Source organism: Aquila chrysaetos, chromosome 16, assembly GCF_900496995.4.
Source record: "Aquila chrysaetos chrysaetos chromosome 16, bAquChr1.4, whole genome shotgun sequence".
In the NCBI taxonomy this organism is placed as follows: domain Eukaryota; kingdom Metazoa; phylum Chordata; class Aves; order Accipitriformes; family Accipitridae; genus Aquila; species Aquila chrysaetos.
In genome coordinates this window covers 14,907,374-14,930,254 of record NC_044019.1, presented here as the reverse complement: position 1 = coordinate 14,930,254, position 22,881 = coordinate 14,907,374, and the positions used below count along the sequence as shown (strand labels likewise).

General features: G+C 36.9%; 1 protein-coding gene across 9 annotated transcripts in view; it reads right to left on the bottom strand.

The window, feature by feature from the left end:
* Positions 1–22,881, bottom strand: part of PLEKHA7 (pleckstrin homology domain containing A7) — a 167,425-nt gene that overhangs the window by 117,617 nt on the left and 26,927 nt on the right. The window contains exon 1 of one of the 9 annotated variants that reach the window (XM_030038792.2): positions 19,285–19,387. The exons of 6 other annotated variants lie outside the window; for them this stretch is intronic. In XM_030038792.2, the coding sequence (XP_029894652.1) occupies positions 19,285–19,355 (71 nt within the window). In that variant the 5' untranslated portion in view covers positions 19,356–19,387. 2 more of the 9 variants (XM_030038793.2, XM_030038796.1) reach the window with 2 other exon arrangements.

The following is a 22,881-nucleotide window of genomic DNA, read 5'->3' as shown; positions in this document are numbered from 1 at the left end:
CTGTAAAGATGCTCAAAAGTCCAACACCACGGCCCTGACTTGCAAGGCAATCTAAACAGCATTACCCAAAGCCCTTCCACCTACAAGCACTTACAGTGCAGCCTGCACAGCCTCCATTGACCTGACACATTCCAATTCTACATCAAGTCAAAAATCACAGCTTAAGTACTAATCATGCATCCCCATTAGTACTTGAAAGCACATCTTCCTAGCCTTTGTGCCCAAACTGGAGATGGCACACCTCCCTCTCTTGCCTCTTCCACTCCTCCTGGAAGTTGCCACTCCCCATTTACAAGTAGCTTAAGGCTCCACTCCTGCTACTCTCCTTTTGGTGCTCAAGAGACAGGATCTTTCTTCAGGCTTCACGTATTAATACTGCCACCATCCCTCTACCATAATGTCCCATGGCACCTACAGACACAGGGTTTTAGCACACTGTTCTGTAACAATGACCAACACAGAATGGCTGGAGGGCCACATGGAGCTATGTACCAGTGGCAGCTTAGCCCTGTTCACCAGAGCAACCCTTTATGGCAAAGTATCTGTCCCGGGAGTTAGCTAGAACAATGTTGTTTACTACTGTACCTCAAAGCAAAAGCAGGTATGCTGTTGTGGGTAAAACCTTCATCACTGAAGGGCCAAAACAGAAGCTCTCATGTCCAGAAACAACCACCACCCGTGCAACTCCTGTGCAAGGCTGTGTTTTACACTGCAGCTTCCCCGTTCCTCACACATCACACCTTCAGAGATTTTTAAACACGAAACAGAACTCAGTTACTGGTTTCAGTTACAGCACTTATTTTTGATGGTTTTATTCTGAACATAGAAGGTGGGATAGGTAACTAAGCAATGGCGAACAAAAACCTAAAGCTCATAGACCAAAATAAGCCACTTAGGGAGCCTGGAGCCATAACGGCCAAATTTTATTTGACATAATTATTTCACTTATTCTGTATCTCAGGTAACTTCTACCACTAGATCTTTCAAGAGTCAGCCCTGAATTCTCAATGGCTCTCACTAATATTGCATAATAGCAAATATAGGAAGAAAGCATGTACTAGAATTGAGATTAAAAAACTGCAATCTTGATCTAGATGTCAGAAAACCAATCCATGTTTCTTCACCGTTTAGCAAGTGTTCAGGCAGAAGCTACACAACTCTTTATTGTGGCCAAAGGTTCACAATTGATTCATGAGCAACTGAACGTGCTTGGCATCCTGCCTGTCACAGAGATAACCCTGTCCTGTTGAACTAGAGCAGTGAACGTTCCTGCCTGCAAACCTAAAATCACAATGCAGTTGCTGTGTAACCAGGTACTGTGTTGTCAAGCAGACCATTCTGCCCTACAGCTGGCGAAATCGGTCTACAACAATTTGCAGAACAGGCAAGAAAAATTCTTGTCAACAATAAAACATCAGGATGTCTTCTGGGGCAGAAGAGTAATACCTGGGCTGTAATTTAACCTACTGTGAGTCATGAAACCTCACAGATATAAAGCCACTGACCATGACATAGACAGGAAGGGGGAAGTACTCTCCTCAGAACCTTGCCTTCCTCTCTAACTGCAATTCCAGCTGAAACAGCCACAAGTAACCTGCAATGGGAAATTAACTTCCAAGCTCACCTGATCACTACCAGCAGTCAGAGGTACATAGATGTTAGTTATTCTGCACCTGTGCACATAAACAGTCTGTACTGTACAACTTTAAATTTTAACCTACATAAACTTTGGGGGATGATCTCATCCTCAAGACTAGCAGGAAATGTTACCTGCCACCACCAGGTGTACTCTGTATCATCCCCATGACCTTTACCCAGGAAACACAGTCATACTTATTACCAGCAATCCATTGTCTGCCAGTAGACTGGAAGAGGGAGACTGCTGCTGCTGGAAAGCAAGAGGTTCACAGGCCACAGCCCAGGCTGCAGCAGTGGGCATCAGTGACACAGCGTTTCATCACTGGAGTCCTGCTGGCCTGGCATTGCCCTCACACTGGCTTTGGAAGGAGGTGACAAAAGGACCAAACACCTCTTCCCCCCAGCTTTACAGCATACGCAAATCATAAGGGCTGCCACGTGCAATACACTGAGGAAGCTCAGGTCAGGTGTAACAGTCTGGTGGAGAAAGGCTGCAAGATTCACATGCCTGAAATCCAGTGCTAACAGAGCTGCAAGGCTGTGAATCCACACCAGCATCATCACTGGCCAAAAAGAGAATTCCAAAACAAATCAAGCAAGACACGCCTCCCCCCCCCAAAAAAAAACCAAAATAGAGAAGCCCAAACCAAACCAGAATCCCACCTAGGTCCTCCTAAAAGGAAGTTCATCAACTTGACCCATGTAGACAAGATTTTTCCAAAGAGTTCTACACAGCAAAGATTTTTAAGGCCTGTACCAGGTACTGACTATCTTCAAAGACCATTTGGAAGTGATCATTCCATTTTCTCTTACTGCATTTGTAAACACAAGAGTATAAATCTACCTGCTGTAGAATCAGCAGGCATTCCACATTTCAGTTCAAAGAAAAATCAGAGAATCAAATTAAATTCTCTCACTGTATGAAATAATTCCATATTCTTAAATCTGAAATAGTTCTTCTAAACGACAACAAAAAGGCATTCGTGAAGACATGACATTATTATATTAAAAAAAATACACAGGGCCTGAAATGGGATTAAGCTACCTTATCCTACTTAAAAATGAATTATACTGGATAGAGACAGTATATGCCGAGTGACATGAAAATATTGAACAGAAAACTAACCAAAATGATTGAATAAAAAAAATTTAGTCTGCCAAATAAATTTTAAAGGAATAAACTTTTGCTAAAAACAAACAGGAAATCTAGTATTTCACTGAATATGGATGCATGTAAATTGGACTGAATTGATTGAATAAAAACAGTCACTACAAACACACGTAGAAGCCAGAATGCTGGTATTATAAGCAATTTTAAAAATTACTTCGAATTTAGAAGGCAGGTTCCTCTCTACCATGACCCAAATAAATTTTAATTTACTTGAGCTACCAGAAGGTAGTAAGTTTCTCTGTCCAACAGACACAAATCATTAATACAAATAAACAGATGCCTATTTAATGGCATCCAAACTTCAGCTTGCTGGCCCTTGATGAAGGTCCAGAGTATATAATGTACATCTCATAGGATTGGAAATAAGGAAGGCTGAGTCTATTTTTGATCTTTAGGATAAACCAAAGTCTTCTACATAAGAGGACTGTCATACAGTGTCCTTTTTAACTCAGACATTTTATGTTAACAGCCCTGATAAATTCTTCTGTCTAAGAATAACCTATTCAAAATTCTTACTAGCAAATAAACTGTAACTACAATACCTTGTAAATTGTGCAAATCACATACCAGATTACAGAAAAGCGTTACAATTAGAGACAAATGAAACACTGTCATTTCACTTTAAAACTGGGAATTTGTATAATTTGACATGCCTCAAAAGAACAAGAGTAAAAAGAAACTGTAGGGTGTACAAACTCCTGAGGTCAGGGTGATAAATGAAACCACTTCCAAAATAAGCTTTCCTCATTAAGGCTTCTAAACCAGAGCTGGCTTTCATTCAGTTAATATCACTGTTACAAGTAATCTAAAATATTCTTGATAAAATATTTTTAGTATTGACTCCAGCATATTAAAACCAGTTGAAGGTCATTATGAGGATGAAAAAAAAATAAAGTTCAGACACAGGAAAGTTAACAAATTCATTCCTAAAACTACACAAAATATTTTGAGAACTCTGTACTTAAACCAGTTCAAGATTAATTGTTTGTTTATAACTATCATGTCAATACATTATAATCTGAGCATTAAAAAAAGAAACAACATATCCCGTCAGTTCTTCCATTACATCTACTGAATTCTACTTACTTGTCCCCACAGGCATACCTGAACTACTAAAAGTAGGGTCAGCGGGTTTTAGTTAAAAAACAGAAACACTGTATACATAGTTTTAATCAATTTTATGTCATCCCAGCCTCCCTGAGGAAATATTTAATTTGCTTAATTAGACAGATGGCACTGTCTTTGTATTTGTTCACTGCATTTAAGAAAACTTTTTCATTTTCTAGGTCAATGCATGTGCCACTAAACGACAATTCAGCACTACAAACTAAAGCAGAGAGAAATCTAACTTGTTCTCTGAATGTAAATATTTCATACTAGTCTTTTTAAACAGTCAACTGTTTAAACTCTTCATTCTGTGTTGGTGTAAAAATTTATTTTATTTATTTAACTTTGGCATATTCTTTTGCATATTACTTCAATCTCAGAAGAAATAATGCTCAAGAATCCTTTATATTCTGTTACAATCTTATGACTTCCATTATCATACACCATCTTGAAATGGAAGAAATTAAACTTAACCATGAAATGATACAATATAAAACACACATCTGAATCACAGTCACATCATTAAGAACTGAACTGACTGCATGAAATTCTAAAAGAACAATGAGATTTATGGAAACACAAAAAAATGAAATACCTAAAAGCACTAGGAATGGCAGTGTGAAAGGTAACAGGGGCCACATGTTTTTCAAGTGCATGGGATGCATTTCTATGCAAAACAGAGCAGACAAACAGGACATCCCTTAAAACATACACTGATTTACACACATACAAATATAAAATTATATTTTGATTAATCTCCTGAAGCCTGTGAAATGATTCATGTTTACAACACCTGACTAACCTCAGGTGCTTTGCCAAAAGAGAAGAGCACTTTTTTTTCCCCTCCCTCCCACTAAGAACAACAAGAATAAAATTGCAAAGGATATAGACTCAAACCTGGACAATAATACCTATGATTTGCCATTATAAGAAATAGCTACATATTTTCCAAGATAAGGCATGATTTCATTCGCAACTGAGCTTTTGATTGCTAGAGCAATTTCATTATTACTTCAGAAGGCATTACAAATACTTCCACTCTTCATCCCTCATAATAAAACCTGTTTAAAAACTTTTGAAATAATGCAAATATTTATTCTCTTTGATAAGAATTAATCATCAATTTGAAGGCAAAGTCTACAATGACCAAGAAACAATCCTACCCTTCTCATCAGGATCTTTCACAAACCTGGAATGTAAGTACTGAGAGAAAGCCAGTGTTAACAGTATGTGCCAGGAATATCCAAAATTCACTGCCCTAATTATTTAAGATAGCAGTACTCAACTTTCAGGCAGGTATTCTAATCAAAAAGCAAACTTTGAAAAACATGGCACTTAATAAACACTGTACATTTAAAGTTACAGGTTGGAAAACTCAAAAGGGTTAGTAAGAAATCAGTACATAATCCTTATTATCTGAGGCATTTAGTACATGAAACACAGGAAAAAATACAGGGTTTCAAATGAAACATTAGTCTTTTTGCAAGGACTGAACACTGATACATACCTGAGATAATACTTTTTCTCAGCACTGTTTACAGACTGTCAGCTTCAGTCAGTCATTAACCGTTCTCATGATTAAGCCTGAAGCATTCATAAGCATTCAGAAGTAAAGCACAGTCATTAAAAAGGACCACGATTGCCCTCTCCCCATTTGCTGAAAAAAAAAATCATTAACACCTTTGCTCCTCTCTTTCTGCCTAGGGAAAGAAAGAAAGGGGAGGGAGGAAGATTAGAGCAGAATACCGCCTACCTCATTGCCATCATTTCCTCCCAAGAGGTCATCCACACATAGAAAAAGGACTAAAACTGGTCTCAAAATTGGTTTCAGTGCTTCAGACTGGCTTAAGAGAAACAACCATAATTAGCTCATTTTATTGTAACTGATGTAAGTTTGAACATTTAATGTTAGTTGATTTTACATTGATGTTAAAAGCACTTGCTCCTAGAGATGCCCTAGCATGACCACATCCACTTGGTGCCATCATTCTTTCACATGTTTCAAGATAAAGGCTGTAAATTTAAACACCAAATATCAAGAAACTATAATTATGATATTATATCCCAGATAATTCCTAAAAACAGGAAATTGATGTTTTAATAGAGTTGTATTATTTTAATTAGCTCTCAACAGTAGTCCTTGGCTACACAACTTCTGTGGCTGAGATGACAGCAGCTTTGCATAATTACATTTGCAGACAAACACCTTCTGGGTTTCCTCCCATCTAGAACAAGTTAATTGTCTTGCTATGTAAAGCCAAATTAAATATAATCTTTCAAGAAAATATCCCTCCTCAGATTAATTACTCAAAGCAAAGCAGAAACAGTTATTGCAAGCATGATTTTAATGGAAGTTCTTATAAAATCGGAGCACTTTTGGGATGGGTGGATTAAATCTGTAAATTTCTCCTCAGAGGTATGAATTAAAAATCTCTGCAGTTTTGTGAGATATTACATTTATTAAAAGAGCCCTGACATGTTCCATGACTCCTACTTCAAAGTAACTAAATTATCAGGAATTATTATGCTTTATTTTAAAACTGCCTTCAAAATACTGCCTATCACAAAATGATTTGTGGTCCAATCACTTCAAGAAGTTTGAAACTTTTCTGTAAAAAACTTCCACACAAACCAATCGGAATACTCACTACAACTGCTCTTGGTAACTAAATTTTGTCTCAACGATACGCTGTGTTAAAACAAATTATCATAATATGTTAGATAATTAAGTAGGTCACACTGTTTCTATCAGATTTGCCTTAAAGCTCTTCCTAACAAATCTAGTTGCAAGAGAAGTGTTTGCCTTATTTTCTCTAAAAAGTTGTTCATTTAGAATTACATATTAGGCAACTCATAGTCTTTGAGAGACTCAACACATTCTCTGCCAGTTATATCAAAGTACAAAAGATGTATTTCATATTAATTTTGTTATGCTGCACATACATAGAGAAGCCTTTGTGAAAACACCATCATTTACAACTACACAACTGAAATTCTTTCCATACTTGGGAAGAGAAGGGGGCTGAAGGGAGTTTTATTTACCACGAAGCTGCTATGACTTTACTCTCATCGTTGAAATGCTCTTCGCAGCTCCCATGATCTTCACTGTTATCTGTTATTTGTATTACGGCTGTGCTCAAAAGAGCAATATGCAAGGCATGACACAAAATCGGAAGAGATCCATCTTTACAGCTTAAGCATATATTAGCTATATTTACATATAATGTTCATTTTAAAATAAAAATGTTTTGACAAATAAAATGCAGTGCAAACAATAAAACGCAAAAGTAGCATGCTCTTTTTATTAAGGGATATAATTTTTTAAATAAAATAAAAATCTGTAAAACTGCAAGCCTTCTGCTTCCTTTCCAGTTCATCAAACATAGGTGTGAGAAATTAAACTTTTTCCTAAGCTTTTATTTTACTCATCACCACAGATCAAAAACTTCAAAGTTTGGAAATACTCCCATTACTCCTTATTTACCTTATAAATGAGATATGAAAATGCATGCAAAGAAGTGGTTCTAGGAGTAAATGCTATACAAGTGCCTCCATTAAAACTTAACAGAAGAAGAGATCTAGCGAGTCAGTGACAATGCATCCTAACTCAGTATTTGTTATTAATTACTGTGTATTTAATTGCAGGTGCTCACAAAGTTTAAAAAATAACACTGATCTCTGCTCACTACAAAATATTTTAAGCTGGAATCATAGTATTAATTAGTCACTAGTAACTTATTTTTGCTTTGAAATAATATTTACATAGTATTACATCAGCAAACATGTCCCAGACAGTACTTCCTAGGGGTACATTAAAACCAGAAACAAGCACATACAAGGTTTAGAGCAACATCAGAAAGAAGTTGTTGTATTTTAGCTGCACGGTGCTGACAAACTTTTGCTCTTCTACTTTATACAAATGTAACAGTAATTACTCACATAACCTGACACCAGTTCCCACATTGTTCATTCCCACAAACTATATAGTGCAGAAGGGGATTAATTTCTTCCTGCAGCACTACACATAATTGCTGAAATTCCAGTGTCCCATCCTTTCTGATCTCTTTTCAGAATCAGCCATAAATGCCTTCTCCGTATTGAGCTACCAGTAAAACCAATTCTTACAAACTGGCTGCAAACAGGTTTTTTTGCCTATAGAAATTTTTAATCAACACATCTGATAAGTCATGTTTTTTAGATTGCTCTATCCAATTATTTTGGATATTTAAGCAGCCACTTCTCTTCCCAGATTCTCAGAGTACTCCCTATTACAACTTCAACATCCTGGTGACTCACTCCTTTTTTTCCTGCTCCCTTTTCCAAGACTCTTTGTGATCTCCCCAATACTTCAGCTGCCACTTCTGTCCCTGACACCTTCCGAATTTAGGTACCAGCTATAACATGAAATCTTCTTATCATATTCATGCATTTGCAAGCCAGAATTTTTTTTATACAAGACTAAGAAATCCTGGCCATTCCTAATGGACATATTTCTTCTCAACCCATTTCAAGTTTCATTTTGGCTTTGTGGAAAATGCTAAGCTTCTTATCTTTACCACTCTTCAAAAATCAGAACTGTCTCATTATCAAGAAGTACAACTTTTTACATGCTCATTTTAAATTCTATGAGGGAATAGTTGATAAATATACTAGAATAAATCCCATGAAACAGGACCACCTCTTTTCCCACAGCATTTAGATTCAACAAGCTAAAGATCTCAAACTTAATTCATGGTTACTCTATTATACCAAAACAGTTTTCTCACTTAAAAAAGGAGGAAGGGGAGACAGATTAGTCTTTACAGTAATGATGAAAAAGGAAATATTAAACATAAAATGAGATACAATTTTCAAATTTCCAAAGGGCTACTATAATAAGTTAACAGATGGGAACCTTAAACTATAGTATCTGTGTTACCAATGTCCTTTAAAGTGAAGAGAACAAGATTACATATAAGATACCTGTGAATTTGTGGACCCGTTTTCCAGTTTTGGTATATCATCTAAAATGGAATAGACCCAGGGAAGTATCAATATGCTAAACAGCTTTTCTGCATAGAGAAATACTTTGAAGCTATGTGAAGCTGTGTGAACAGCTTTCATAAGGTTTAAGCTTTTGGCACAGGAAAAGTAATTTTATAAGAAGCTCGAATTAAAATTATAATGGCTCCAGAAGTATTTAAAGACATAAAAAATCTCCAATGGATTTCACTGGACCAAGAAACCATTTCCCCTCATGCATGACATGTTTGGTACTATAAAGAAATTACAGCTGGAATACCAGCGACTGCGGGAAACTACTACCCTCTAAGACCGTACATGACACTTGAAATTCTGATTTATTCCTGTTTTAACATCCCAAAATGTCAAAGCCATTCCCAGTTTACTTGTGTTCCAACAGATTAATTTTGCCATCTAAGATAGAGAAAAGCAGTGCAATTCCATTACAGAAGCTCCCAAGTGTTTGTTCAGCCTAAACATATATTGCAAACTTCACATCATAAATGTGTTATTCTAGAATATTATTCCTTTTGCATTGCAGGCTAAAACCAGCATAATAAGGATCTAGAAGACTACAGAAAATTTCATGTGGTTTTTAATTCAAAATGTCAAAAGATAAGTATACTCCAGGCTTCATTGGATTTCTTTAAGAAAAATAAAGATCATCAAAAACACAGAAACCTGAATACCAGACCTACCCAGATTCACTTTTACAATTCACCTTATTTCCAAATGCTTGTGCTTGAAAGATTCTTAAAGATTTTTTTTTTTAACTACTTTAATTATCCAAAATATGTTACTAAATCTGTGGGCATGCTCAACGAAATTTAAAAGGAGCTTCAACAGTCTTAACATGTTTAAATGATGAACAAGTACCACAGTGTAGAAACAGCTACTTGTAATCAAATTTCCTCATGATGGCAGCATAAACCATTCTGATGAAGTGCTAAATGACAATACACACTCCTACGCATACAGAACAGTGAGATCTCAACTGCTCTAGAAATAGTGTTCACTAATTTTCTCCCTCTTCACATTGCCATTTCTACACTATTTGACAGTCATCTTATTTAGTCCCCAGAATTCCATAGGAGTATTATTCTACTTCACACATACAATTTATTCTTTTTCAAGAAAGATGTACCACCCTACAGAGTATTTTGACAAGTGACATATAATTTTATGCACCTACCCCATATGCTCCATTAGATTTTGTATCATTTGTACATTCTATTTTGAAAAGCCTATGACAACTGCACAATCTATGCATTTGCATGAATCACTAAGTTGAGGCTTCAATCAAGATCCATGAAGTTCTCCTGAAGAATGATCTTCCATTGAGTTCTGTTTGCTTTTAATGTTTCTTTATTACAAAGAGGACAATACCATGACTTTGAAGACCCCATTCTTTTCTTGGAAGTAACGGTCATTTCAAAACTGGCCAGAAGGATTCTGAAAATCTTGCATTTTATCTTACTGACCTTCCACAGTATATAAATTACAAAGATTTATAGCCAGTTGTGTACTTTTATAAGGTACGAAATGCATTCAGTTCAAAATCTGCACAGATTTCAGCTTATAAATAAATTATATCAATTAAGTCTGCGTTGATTAAGAATAGGTTTGAGATTAAAAAGATCACCATGCTTGGGAAGACTTTGTTTAAAGGCTATTACTAGTGCAATTCACTCTTTTCAGACTGCGCTGCAAGCGAGGCATTGCTGAGGCTAATACCTGCAAAAGCTCATCACCTCACACTTTGAAAGGTCAATGTCCCCCTCAGATCAGCCACCGCAGCTGTACACGTAATTGTTCCTTAACTCAGTTCTAGCAAAATAATCTTAGTTTTTTAAAACCATGCAGTAGAGTATAAAGTAACACAGATCACTGAGACACCAGGTTAGGAAGAGACAATACACACAGTTACGCTGGCTGATCCAAGGGGTCAGTAAACTCCTGGAGGAGAACAAACAGAGAAGTAAGAATGAGTGACAAACTCAATCTCCTGCTCAGTTGCAAGTTTCATATCTGTCTACAGCCTTTAAAAGTGCACTAAGCCCCCACTTGTTTCTCTCTTAGAACACCTACACAGAGTTTAAACATCAGAAGTACATCTTTCTTTATTTCATCTTCATATTACTGACTAGCCGTGCTTAAATATACCTAAAAACCTTACAGTTTTTAGTTTGACACCATCTTTGATTAATCGCCAACTGCTTAAAGGAAGCAATCTTGAGACTCCATCAAACTGAAGATAAACTGCCACTCACCATATTTCTAGATGTTAATAAAGACTCAAAGAACAAACAGTCAGAAGGAAAAAGAAAAAAAAAAATCAGTCTATTGTAGATAAAATAGAAGCTAAAAGAAACACAAATGAAATGCATTTCTAATCCATGAAATGCAGAATGGATGTATTCGTTCTGCAAGTTTAACTCACAGCACATGTTGCAATACTACAGCCTGTACGACTTCGCAGTTCACATGACTTGGCATTCCTGGACAGAGCAAACAAACATGCCTGCACACAGATGTAACAGCCAAAAGCAGCAGTGAAGGTTTTTTGGCTGTAGTTAAGCTTTTCCTTAACTACCTCTTTTCGTGTCTTGGCAGTTTTATTTCCAGTGTGGTAAGGCAGGTGGTTAACACCAATTTTCTCAAATCAGACTCAGATTACACTGACTGAAAAGACTGACCATACCTTAATTTGAGGGTTTACAATAAGAAGATTAAAAAGAACCAGCAGCATCTTTGTTTTTAAGCAACGTACTCACTACATAGCATTTACCACATCAAAGAAAACATAGCTTTATAATGAAAGCCCATCTCCCAAACATTTATTGTTTCTAACAGAATTATTATTCCTCCAGAAACCTCCCATTTTCTTCTCCATACACCCTTACAGTACACCTATTCTGGCCAAGACAAAAGCAGAGCTTTACCACACTTCCTCTGCTAACAGCATTTTTCAAATGAGCAACAAAAACTGGGAACAGCTGGAGCTTCAGAAGAGGATTGCCTCGTTATCAACAGCAATAAACAGAATGGATCAAGCAGAGGAAAAAGCAAAGTTCTCCATCTAAAAGAAAAGTTACTAGGTTTAAAAATCACAGCCTGAAATCGAAGACTCTGCTGCTGGTATGTACATTTGTGTGCATTACTATATAACAACAACAATGTAATAATAGGAGTCCTATATGAATTTACAGCTTTTTGTTCCTTTAAGTAATGTTAGCTTAATTCAAGAAACATGATGAGGTCAATTGAGTTATGTGAAAGAACTACCCAGATGTAATTAGAAACCATGACTTCTACCATTTTCAGCAAGGCACTTCTTCAAACATATAATGAAATATTCATGGCCATATTGTGACAGAAGAGCCTACAACTAACTTAAAAGAATCAAGACGAATTGCATGACAGCCTGTCAATTAAAAAAGAAAAAAAATACAATAGAAAGGTGTAGTTGGCAAGACAAACTTTCACTCCCAAATTATTTTTTCCTCTAGTCTTGTCTCTCATTGTTAGACACTAGCAGAAAATACTAATTTTTACAGAAATGTAACTGTGCAATAAATATAGCATGAAGAAATTTTTTTCAATTATCAGACAAAAGGTTTCATATGTAGGAGATAATTAGTTAATCAAAAGTTTAAAATAAAAAAAGTTGAAGTTTTAAAAAGCAAGGGAAATAGAACATTCAAAATTAGATCCAAACCATGACCTAACAACTGAAAGTACAAAAATGCAGAAATAATGCATAATGTATGTCCGACAGTAAACTGATCGGTAAGCAGGAGGTACCCTAGCGTAAGCCACCATTGTATAATATGGCAATGAAAAAGACAGCATTCAATGCCAGGATACATCATGACGGGTATTTCCAGAAGAGACAAGGAAACATTTTAAGCAGTCTTTAATTGTAAGTGTTTCGGCAAGACTTTATCAAGAATATTATGCACCATTCTAGATAATCCAGATTTAGAAAACATCAAATAGGTGCATGTAAAAAGGACTTCCTGTATCTGGGGAAGAGATCAGGACACATCAAGTACTCTGTCATTTGCAACAAGCTAGGGCGCATCTATTTTGTAAAACGTAGCACAAGGCAGAGAAACTTGAGCTAAAGCAAGCCAAATTAGTGTCTGAACCAGACTGACTGAAGATGGAACACTACAAGACATCTGATAGCCCAGGCACATCATCATGCAGACATGACTATACTGCTTTTGGCTGAAAACTAATGCCTCTGACTTGCATTGTGCTACACAGGTGTATGAGCTGGGCCTCATGTTCAATCCACTGCACAGTGTAGACATGCACTAACATGAAGCTTATTCAACCCTTTATTTTGTAGGGTGTAGGACTGCTCTGTTTAAAAACAAACCAACCAACCAGTAATACAAATACCAGAGACTGGAAAGTTGCCTTCGTCAAACAACAGGAATGGCAGGAGACCAACAGATACCAGATTGCCACTAGTTAATGCAAGTCAGAACTTAAAACAGAGTTCCCACAATTTCTTTATTTCTAACACAATTTGGTAGGTACAGGAAAAAGGAAGAAAAAAAAAAGCCCAAACAACCATAAAAAACCAGATGCAGATTAATCAGTCAGTGAGATAATTTAGATCATGTGGTGAAAATTAGAAGACATGACTGAGTCAATACCTGCTTGCAGACACCAGCCTATTGTCTGCAAAAATTAGAAACAAAAGTTAATTCATATATTTACTAGTATTTCATAACACTGTTCATGGAAAGAATTCATGGCTGTTTGTAACATTGATAAATATTTTGGATTCTACTATACCTCTGAAGCCATGAAACTTCTTCAGTTGTGCAAACACCTACTTGTGAACTTCAAAACTTCTGAATCAAGAATATTCAAAAGAAGTCTTTGATTTGTAGCATAATAGAAGATAATCTGTTAAGAGTTTGCCATGCTAAGCTACTATGCAAACTAGGATTTAACTGTACTTTTTCTTTTTTTCTTAAAACTGCCAGTAAGCGAGAGCTAACAAGCATTGCTGTAGAGCAGAGGTCAGCAAATTCTTAAAACTTCAAGTCACAGTTTAGTTTGCTGAAAAAAATAATTACATTATGTAATACTTAAAAACTGTTTAGATTCTGAAAAAAATTGCTTTACATCCACAATAGTCTACTTACACACAAAGGTCTACTTGGGCAATGCATGTTTCTTGGATCACGAGAGTTCAACATCTGTCCAGTTGGATGTCTCAGACACACAATGATGTCTTCCTCAGCTAGGAAATAACTTTTTTTTTTTTTTTAAATTATTTTTAACATACATGGGTTATCTATTAAAAACTCACCAAGTGCTAATCATCTTCCATCTGTGGTCTCTTCAATCCAGCAAAGAAATCTGACATGAATTCCTGCCTCCATCAATCTGGTTCCAGCAATGGTACTGCAATCTCCTCCTTCCTCCCCTCTAACCACATGAATGACAAGGGCATCATAAGTTGGGTATTTTCTTCTTGCTGGCAAAGTAGGGCCTCAACTATCATACACAATTTCATTAAGAATATACCTTCTTCTGATATGATCCTAAGTCCAGAATGTCAGGAATCCCAGCTTCCTCTGGAATCACTATATTATCCCAGAAGTATAAAACCCATTTTGTTGCAGTTCAACCCATACAGCCAGGATGCCTGATCTGCTGAGAGAAGGATGTTTTAAAAGCTTCAGATGATCAAACTAAATCTAGAGAAAGGAAGAAATCCCTGCTTCATCCATAAAAGGACAGCTAGCAATACCCAAAATCTTGCCCCAAACTAATCTGAGGAAGACTTTGCTGTATAAGCCTTACACTTTTCCAGTGAAGAATCAGAGAGACATAGAAAAGCCTAGATTGGAAGGGGTTTCAGGCAATCATCTAGTCCAACCTTCTGCTGAAGGCAAGGCCTTAGATTAGATGATCCAGGGTCATCCAAACTGAGTCTTGAATACTTCCAGCAAGGGAGATTCCACCCCTCCTCTAGGCAAACTACTCCAGTGTTTAATTGTTCTCACAACGAAGAATCACCTTTCCTGGCTGACCAGGGATGACAGTGAAGGCTTGTGAATGCTATACTTGGATGGTAGCACATAGTGCTTATAGAGCCCCTTCAAGCCCCAAAGCACATAAGCACAATCCTTGACTTGCATGGGTTTTCTTATGAGTGCATTTGTCAGGAGTGGGGGGACGAGAGGATAGATTCGCTAAGCTCTTACTTATGATAGAAATAAATATTATGTTAAATGAAACATTAATATATTTTTAACCAATCCAACATAAGTACCAGACTTGGCCTTAGAACAGCTGACAAGAACAATCACACTAGAATATATTTGGCTAAGAGGCACTTGCTCATTAGCACTTCTGCAAGAAGAGTAACGTATAGTGGCATTTGCCAGGGAGATACACATTTCCAATATTTTGGGCCAGCCTTACCTTTAATCAAACTAAAAGGTTTTGGCAGGCAGCTAAAAGTTGCCATTTGCAAACACAGGTGATATTTAGCATCTTTATTAAGACCCCAGCTCCTGGAATCATGTAAGACTTAAGAATGCCTGCTTTCATCTTAAAAAGATGTTCCTAATATTCATAGTTCAAGAGATTAAAAATAGGCCCTGAAGAGCTCAGGAAACAGATATAAATACCTGGGTATAAACAAAAAGTAAGCGCTATGCTGGTTTTGGCTGGGATAGAGTTAATTTTCTTCACAGTAGCAAGCATGGGGCTATGTTTTAGATTTGTGCTGAAAACAGTGTTAATAACACAGGGATCTTTTTGTTATTGCTGAGCAGTGCTTACACAGAGCCAAGGCCTTTTCTGCTTCTCAGCCCACCCCACCAGCGAGCAGGCTGGGGGCGCACAAGAAGTTGGGAGGGGACACAGCTGGGACAGCTGACCCCAAGGGATATCCCAGACCATATGAAGTCACGCTCAGCATATAAAGCTGGGGGAAGAAGGAGGAAGGGGGGATGTTCGGAGTGATGGCATTTGTCTTCCCAAGTAACCGTCACGCGTGATGGAGCCCTGCTTTCCTGGAGATGGCTGAACACCTGCCTGCCGATGGGAAGTGGTGAATCAATTCCTTGTTTTGCTTTGCTTGCATGCGTGGCTTTTGCTTTACCTATTAAACTGTCTTTATCTCAGCCCACAAGTTTTCTCACTTTTACTCTTCCGATTCTCTCCCACATCCCATGGCGGGGGGAGTGAGCGAGTGGCTGTGTGGTGCTTAGTTGCTGGCTGGGGTTAAACTACGACAGAGCCCAGTAAATCTAGAAATTGTTAAGCAATTCTACATAAGTACCATAGATTACAGGCATTCTCCTATACTCCACAACAAATTATAATAAGGTCCACAAATACGCTATTTTAAAAATAACCTTTTTTTGCATTTTACTCAGAAGATTTTCATAACTCTTAAACATTAACCATTTCCTTTGTGTGTTCTTTTAACCTCCTCCCCAACAAAAATTCAAAATTTGACCTTGTAGAGACTGTAGCTCAACATGAATTTAAATAAAACAAGTGCAATTCTTTGGCTTCACTGTTTCTCAACTGCCCCATCCATCTATGCCCCATTTCCATTCCTCTAATTTAATACATATCCTCTTATAAATAAGCAACTCATCTAAACTGTAGACATAAGCAGTGCAAAAACTTCCATTCAAGCAAATTCCATAAACAAGCAAAGGCTATTTGATGATTTTCTCACAAAGCTGTCATAGTCCTTCACAATGAAGATCAACAGGCACGTAAAACTAACTAGTTGAGCCAAGCACAGTAAAGTCTTGAAGAAGAATTAGAGCAAGACAATTACAAATGTCTGCACCGGCATTTCTAACTTGACTGTAACTTGGCTTGAAGTTTTACTATAGCATGACTGACAGTAATAGAGTTCTTCAGTAACAGTGGTTTGATTGAAAAAAACAAAACAGTTTTTTTAAAGCTTAAATATTTACTTACAAATATTTTAGGTCATACTCAGAAAAGCACAATGAACAATGAAGATTTCAACAAACATCTCTCTTACAGAGCTCTCTACCCTTCTTTGAACACATGCGCAAAAAAAAATCCTATATGCCAAGCATTCACCTTCTGCGTTTGTCAAATTTACAAAGTTCCATACTTGTACTACATTATATAAGCAAACTGAGACAGAATAGATGAGCACTTTGTGTACTAATGCAATAAGACGCTAAAATTCAGGCTTGCCTTTAAGGCTGCTGATTTACCATACTTTCTTATAGCCACTCTTCACAACACAGAACTAAAGAGGAAACCAATGCAAAAGCTGACCAAAAGCTATGCTTAATAAGCATTCTAAATTTACTACAAAAGACAGTTTTAAACAACACTAGACTGGAGAGCAGGGCTGCCACTTGGAGAGCTCTTGACAGGCTGGAGAAATATGCTGACAGAAACCTCATGACATTCAACAAAGAATAAGCCCATACAGCAGTAAAGGTTGGAGGCCAACTGGCTAGAAAACAGCTTTGTACAAAGGGACCTATGGGTCCTGGTGAAGAAGTTGAACACAATTTATTTATTACACAATTTTCATTCTAGATCTTGACATCTCCACTACATTACAAGAGGCAAATGCAGAAAACAAACAACTAAAAACAGAATCTACACTAAGAGATTATTACACACCTTTAAGTTTTCTAGAACAAGCAGTACCAGAAAAGCAGGGGAAAGCAACAGATAGCCCTTGTCTCAAAATCACAAACTAGCACATCAAAATAGCCTGGTTCACTAACAAGGACTGACATGCTCTTGCAGAAAAGCACAGGCTGACAAAAACAATTACAGAAGCCTCAACATACTTTGCCGACTAGAAGTTCCTTGTCCCCATCACCTTGAAACAGGACTGACAAAAATCAGTTTCAACAAGGTTCAGCTTCTGTGTTTTCCCAAAAGACCCTCCTCACACACAGATCTCCTTTGGTACTTCGGCTGCACTATCCAGAAGGCTAGCACGTTTCCATTATTTTCAAGAAGCTGAGTGTTCCTATTCAGAATAAAGATGAAGCTTTCACAAAGACAGAAACGCAAAAGTAAAATTACACTGTTGATGCTTATTGCCTATCTGAGAGAGGTACAAACATTGAGCTCTTTGAAGTATGAAGATTTAGAAGTTATTTCTACTTTTAAAATATGTTATGTTCCTCTAAAACAGGCTTGGATGAGAATTTTTTAAATTACATTTTATTTCAGTATTGCTGTTCTCCTAATATCTCAGAAATACTCATGAACCCTAGATACAACCATACACCATCGTATTCTACAGATTCATCCAAGAAATTTTCTTGGCTTAAACCTGTATTCTTTAAAACATACTTTTAGTCATCAATTTTTATACTCTTCCTGACTGCCATTTCTGAAGATAGATTTTGTCTAAATTTGATTGTCTTGTTTACTTCTGTAATTTTATTCAATTCTTGCTGAACTATTTTTGTGATATTGAAAATTCTAGCCCCTCATCAAAATAGAGACACCTAAAATGACAGTCATCTTGCATTAATTACAATCTGATATTTCCAGTGAGGAAGAAATGCAGAGAACAGAGTGCATGACAGGCAGATCTTTAGGAAATCCATCAGTCCTATAAAAAATTTTTACTTTTACATTAGACAGTATTCTATTATTTAGAAATCCTCACAACTGATACACTGGAGCTTGAATGCGTAATTATCTCTCACTGATTACATGCCATAATCACCACCACATTCTACCCATATAGTTTCTTTCTGGAGATAGAGAGTTACTGTTACCAACTGCTCCCCTCCCAAAACCACAAAAATCTACACACTTTGTCAAATACAACTCTTAGGGCTTAACGTATGTCATAAAAAAACAAGAACAAAAAATCCCCAACAAACAACAAAACAAAACAACAAAAACCAACTCTCAATTCCTATGATTTGTTGGATTTCATTAAGAAATAGAAATAGGACAACATCCAAATTCACCACCTCAAGTTAGAAATATGAGTTTGGTTTGCCATCTGTGGAAACTACATTGCAGCTAGTCAATACCACAAAGATCAATAAACTCAGTAACAGGCTTCCTTCCTAGACCTTTGGAAATAACACCATATTAGCATAAAAAGCAGACAGTAGAAGACTGCAGATTAGCTGCAGCTTTCAACTTGACTACATAAACTTGAAGAACAATAAACAATTCATCTCACTTACTCAAATGAACCATTTCAATTTGCTCACCAGGAACTATATATGGTCAGGTAACCTTTCTGCTTTCTGGGATACATAGAAGCGTGCCTCCTATAATTCGGTTTAAGCCACAAATACTTTCAGAACACTCTCCAGCAGCACAATCCCATTCTCCACCTTGGCAATAAATGTCCTCTGTTGAACTGTAGGAAAGGCATGCCATCTTGCAGGAAGGGCTTCCATTGCATACATCTTTACAATTAAGCTGGTCTTTCTCGAAGCTGTTAAGCAACACATTTTGTTAAATGTCATACCAAGTGCATTCCATGAGATGGAATGTACGTGGTGTCCCTGCAGAAACCACATCCTCCCACCACAGCTGGAGATTTCAATGTTTCTTTGTATTTCTTGTTTGGAAAAAAGAACAAAAATATCCAATTTTTTGCAAAAGTAACTCTCCATGCACCAAAACAACGGCCTGGTATTTTGCAAAGTTCTTGAAAATAAAATTTACTCAGTTTCCCTATCTCAAAGGGTAGCAAAACAAACTTAAGTGCCAAGCACCATCACATCTCCCCAGGAAAGTCTATGTATGACAAATATGTATCAGAATATATCAGTGATCTAGCCTGGGTGTCTGCATACCCTTATATAACACTCAGACTCCATAAATGATACTTTAAAGCCTAAACTATGTTAAAAGCATGCATATCTGTATTCAAAACTCCACAAGACATGCACTGCCTATAAGCATTTGTAAAGCGCCCGTTTTTTAAAACAAAAGCTTAATGCTCTTCCAATAAAGCTTAAATATAGATATTGTTTAGCAAATTGTTAATTTTTCCTATCTCTGTCAAAGGATTTTTGGCATAGTAACTTCATTTCAAAGTTCACATGAAGTCCAAGGTAAGCTTTCACAGGCAAATCTATTCAATTTTAATTACACATTGTTTTTATTTAACTGGAGATGTTTTAGTTCTGCTCAGTGATATGACAGGCATAAAAAGCAAAGGTTAGGTAAGAGGTATTTAAGAAAATGAATGTAAAAAGAAAAGGAAAATAAAATTAATTACTTCAGATGGGAAGTGTATAAAACAAACTCTTTAAGGACAACTGCCAAATTTCAAGGAATATCTAGTCTCTTGGGAGGTCTAAATCTCTAAAATGTGCTCTACTTAATTCTCATCTGCTGTGCAGTTTCACTGAATGTATAATTTTATAAAGAGCTTAAGTCCAACTAAGATCCCATTACTACTGAAAGGAACAGTCCCACCTCCTGCCTTCCCAATGTTTTCTCTGCACCAGTGTTCGTGACTGTGCAGCCATGCAGCAAAGTGAAGGGCAAGTTATTCAGTTGAAATCAGTCTCCCATAGGATGCATTTTTCAGCTAGATCAAAGAAGTGAGCTGGAGCATCAGGCTGCTAAACAAGTGTTCCAAGACTGGTCAGGAAAGATACAGTGGAAATGTTAGCATCCCTTTCACTGACAGCTCACTCTTAGATTAATTTAAGCCCCTTATGAAACTTATTAGCTAGTCAGTTTGTGTTCTTCTCATCCACAGCAATCAGGATAAGACTTCACACCTTCTTCTCCTAAGGAAAGTGAAGAAGTTGAATTAATTGGCCTCTAACTCAGACATGCAGTAATCCAAAGCTCACCAAAATCAGCAAGCTTCAGATTAGACCTTTAATGACCTAGAGTTCTGAAAGCACATAATTTACTTTTCTTGTCCTTTATTTCTACAGAAATCCTCAGAAACAGGTGCATGCTTATTCCTTTGACTCTTTCACTCCCACACACTGGGTATAAGTAGCCCACTGACTGGTGGCAACAGCTACTTCAACCAAGAACATAATACCCCCCTAATAAAAACAGTAACCTAAGAAAGAAATTCCTTCCAAGTTTTAAGAAGCAACAAGAAACTTTTCAGGGCACCACTTAAAACTTCTCAGAATACACAATGCATAGGCCTATGATGGTGTGAGGGGAGTGGACTTGGAAATAGTACCAAACAGAAGACTAAAGTACAAAACTACCCAAGGTCTGCTGTTTTCAAAAGTCTTGGTTCTTCTCCCTGTACATTTTATAACCTGTAAACGGTAAACAAAGACACCTATTGCAGTGAAGGAAAAAGTGGAGAAGAGTTTTTTAATAATACAACTTTCAAAATAGATACTGCAGTACCCTTAATGCTTTATTCATGGATTTGCGAACTTTAATCCCTGTAGTTCTTTGTCTTTCACTTAGACACTCTTGCTGACAGTTGTTAGCTGTTCGGAATTTGAAAGCTCACAACAGCTATTGTCACAAATGAGAAGCAAAACTAGGGACTTTGTTGAATAGCTTAATTGTATACAGGCAGAACACATTTTAGAGTCAAACTGAGCACTGAAAAACAGCAAGGTATCTCAATCTGTGTTCAGACTCTATTTAGAATCAAAACTTTGATTAATCCCAGAGAGTATCTCAACTAAATAAGAAAAACCCAGGAAATGTTACAACACAGAAGCAACTATCCACTTTGAAATTATAACATGAATTTTAAAAAAGGCAACACTACTGTTTTCTTTTATAAATTCTTGTTATTTCATCAGCCCCAGACTAGTAGAAAGCTGAAAACACTGTCTAACAAGGCAAAAGTTCTCTTTAGACCCAAATCGACAAGCCCAGAAATTGACAGGTAGGTATTAATTTTAGGATCTTTACTGAAAGCATTTAAGAAAAGTTCTTTACCCAGAACAGCTAGAGGTAAGCGACTTTTCTAGTCCTGTACCAAAAGACCTACCCATCAACCAGACTCCCCCTGCATAACAAGTTGGTAGAAAGCAACTGCACAGTAAGTTTCCACATAAGACATGGTGTGGGATTTATTCTTGTATCTCTAAACATCAATAGCTGTGCTAGTCATTGCATTGCAGTCCACTGCATTTCACAGTGGAAAGAAAGGGAATTTTGGCAAACAATTCATCTGACCTTTTTCAGATGTCAACTTTAAGATAGATGAAGTTGCCCAAGAAATACCTTTCTTCTGCTACCTATAAATGAACCTGAAAGTGACTTTCTCAGGTGTCACCTGTTACAGACATCTACAGCTGGACAAAAATTAAATCTGTATATGATTTCTAGCTAATAGCTTCAAGACCATAACAAGTACACAAGACATGCATTAAAGTACCACAGAAAAGCCATGGGTGAGCATATCACATCACAGATTTTGTTGAGCTTGCTAACTGGGCAATCATAAAATAACCTCAGTACCTGCAAGACCAGGGACGGTTTGACGGACAGCATAGCTTTCAGAATAGAGACACTTTGCTTTACACACTTAGCCTTTTGGCAGCTGAGATCTCATGGTCCTATCAGGATACACGGCTTCTGGACACCCTTAGCACAATCTCTCTCTCCCCTCTTACGGGGTAAGAAACCCCGTAAGAATACTAAGAACATGTTTTCAGCATTCTTGGTAAAGACATCCCTAGAAACTACCCACTGTAAAAAGGTAGAGCAGTCCTAGAACACAATTTTACTGGATAACATTGCATAAGGAATGAAAGACGATAAAAGGCAGAACCAAAATGATACTTCTACTAAAGTAACAGTCAACAATTAAGAAGCACGGTTAAAAGTGATCCTACCTCGTTCTTCAGGAACACTTTGCTTCTTTATGTTAAACAGACTGCAGTACAATTAAAAAGCATTTAAAAGTTAAGACACCTGTATTTATGAACTCTAGTGTAAAAATATGTCTCTAAATGTAAAACTTGGTAATGGAT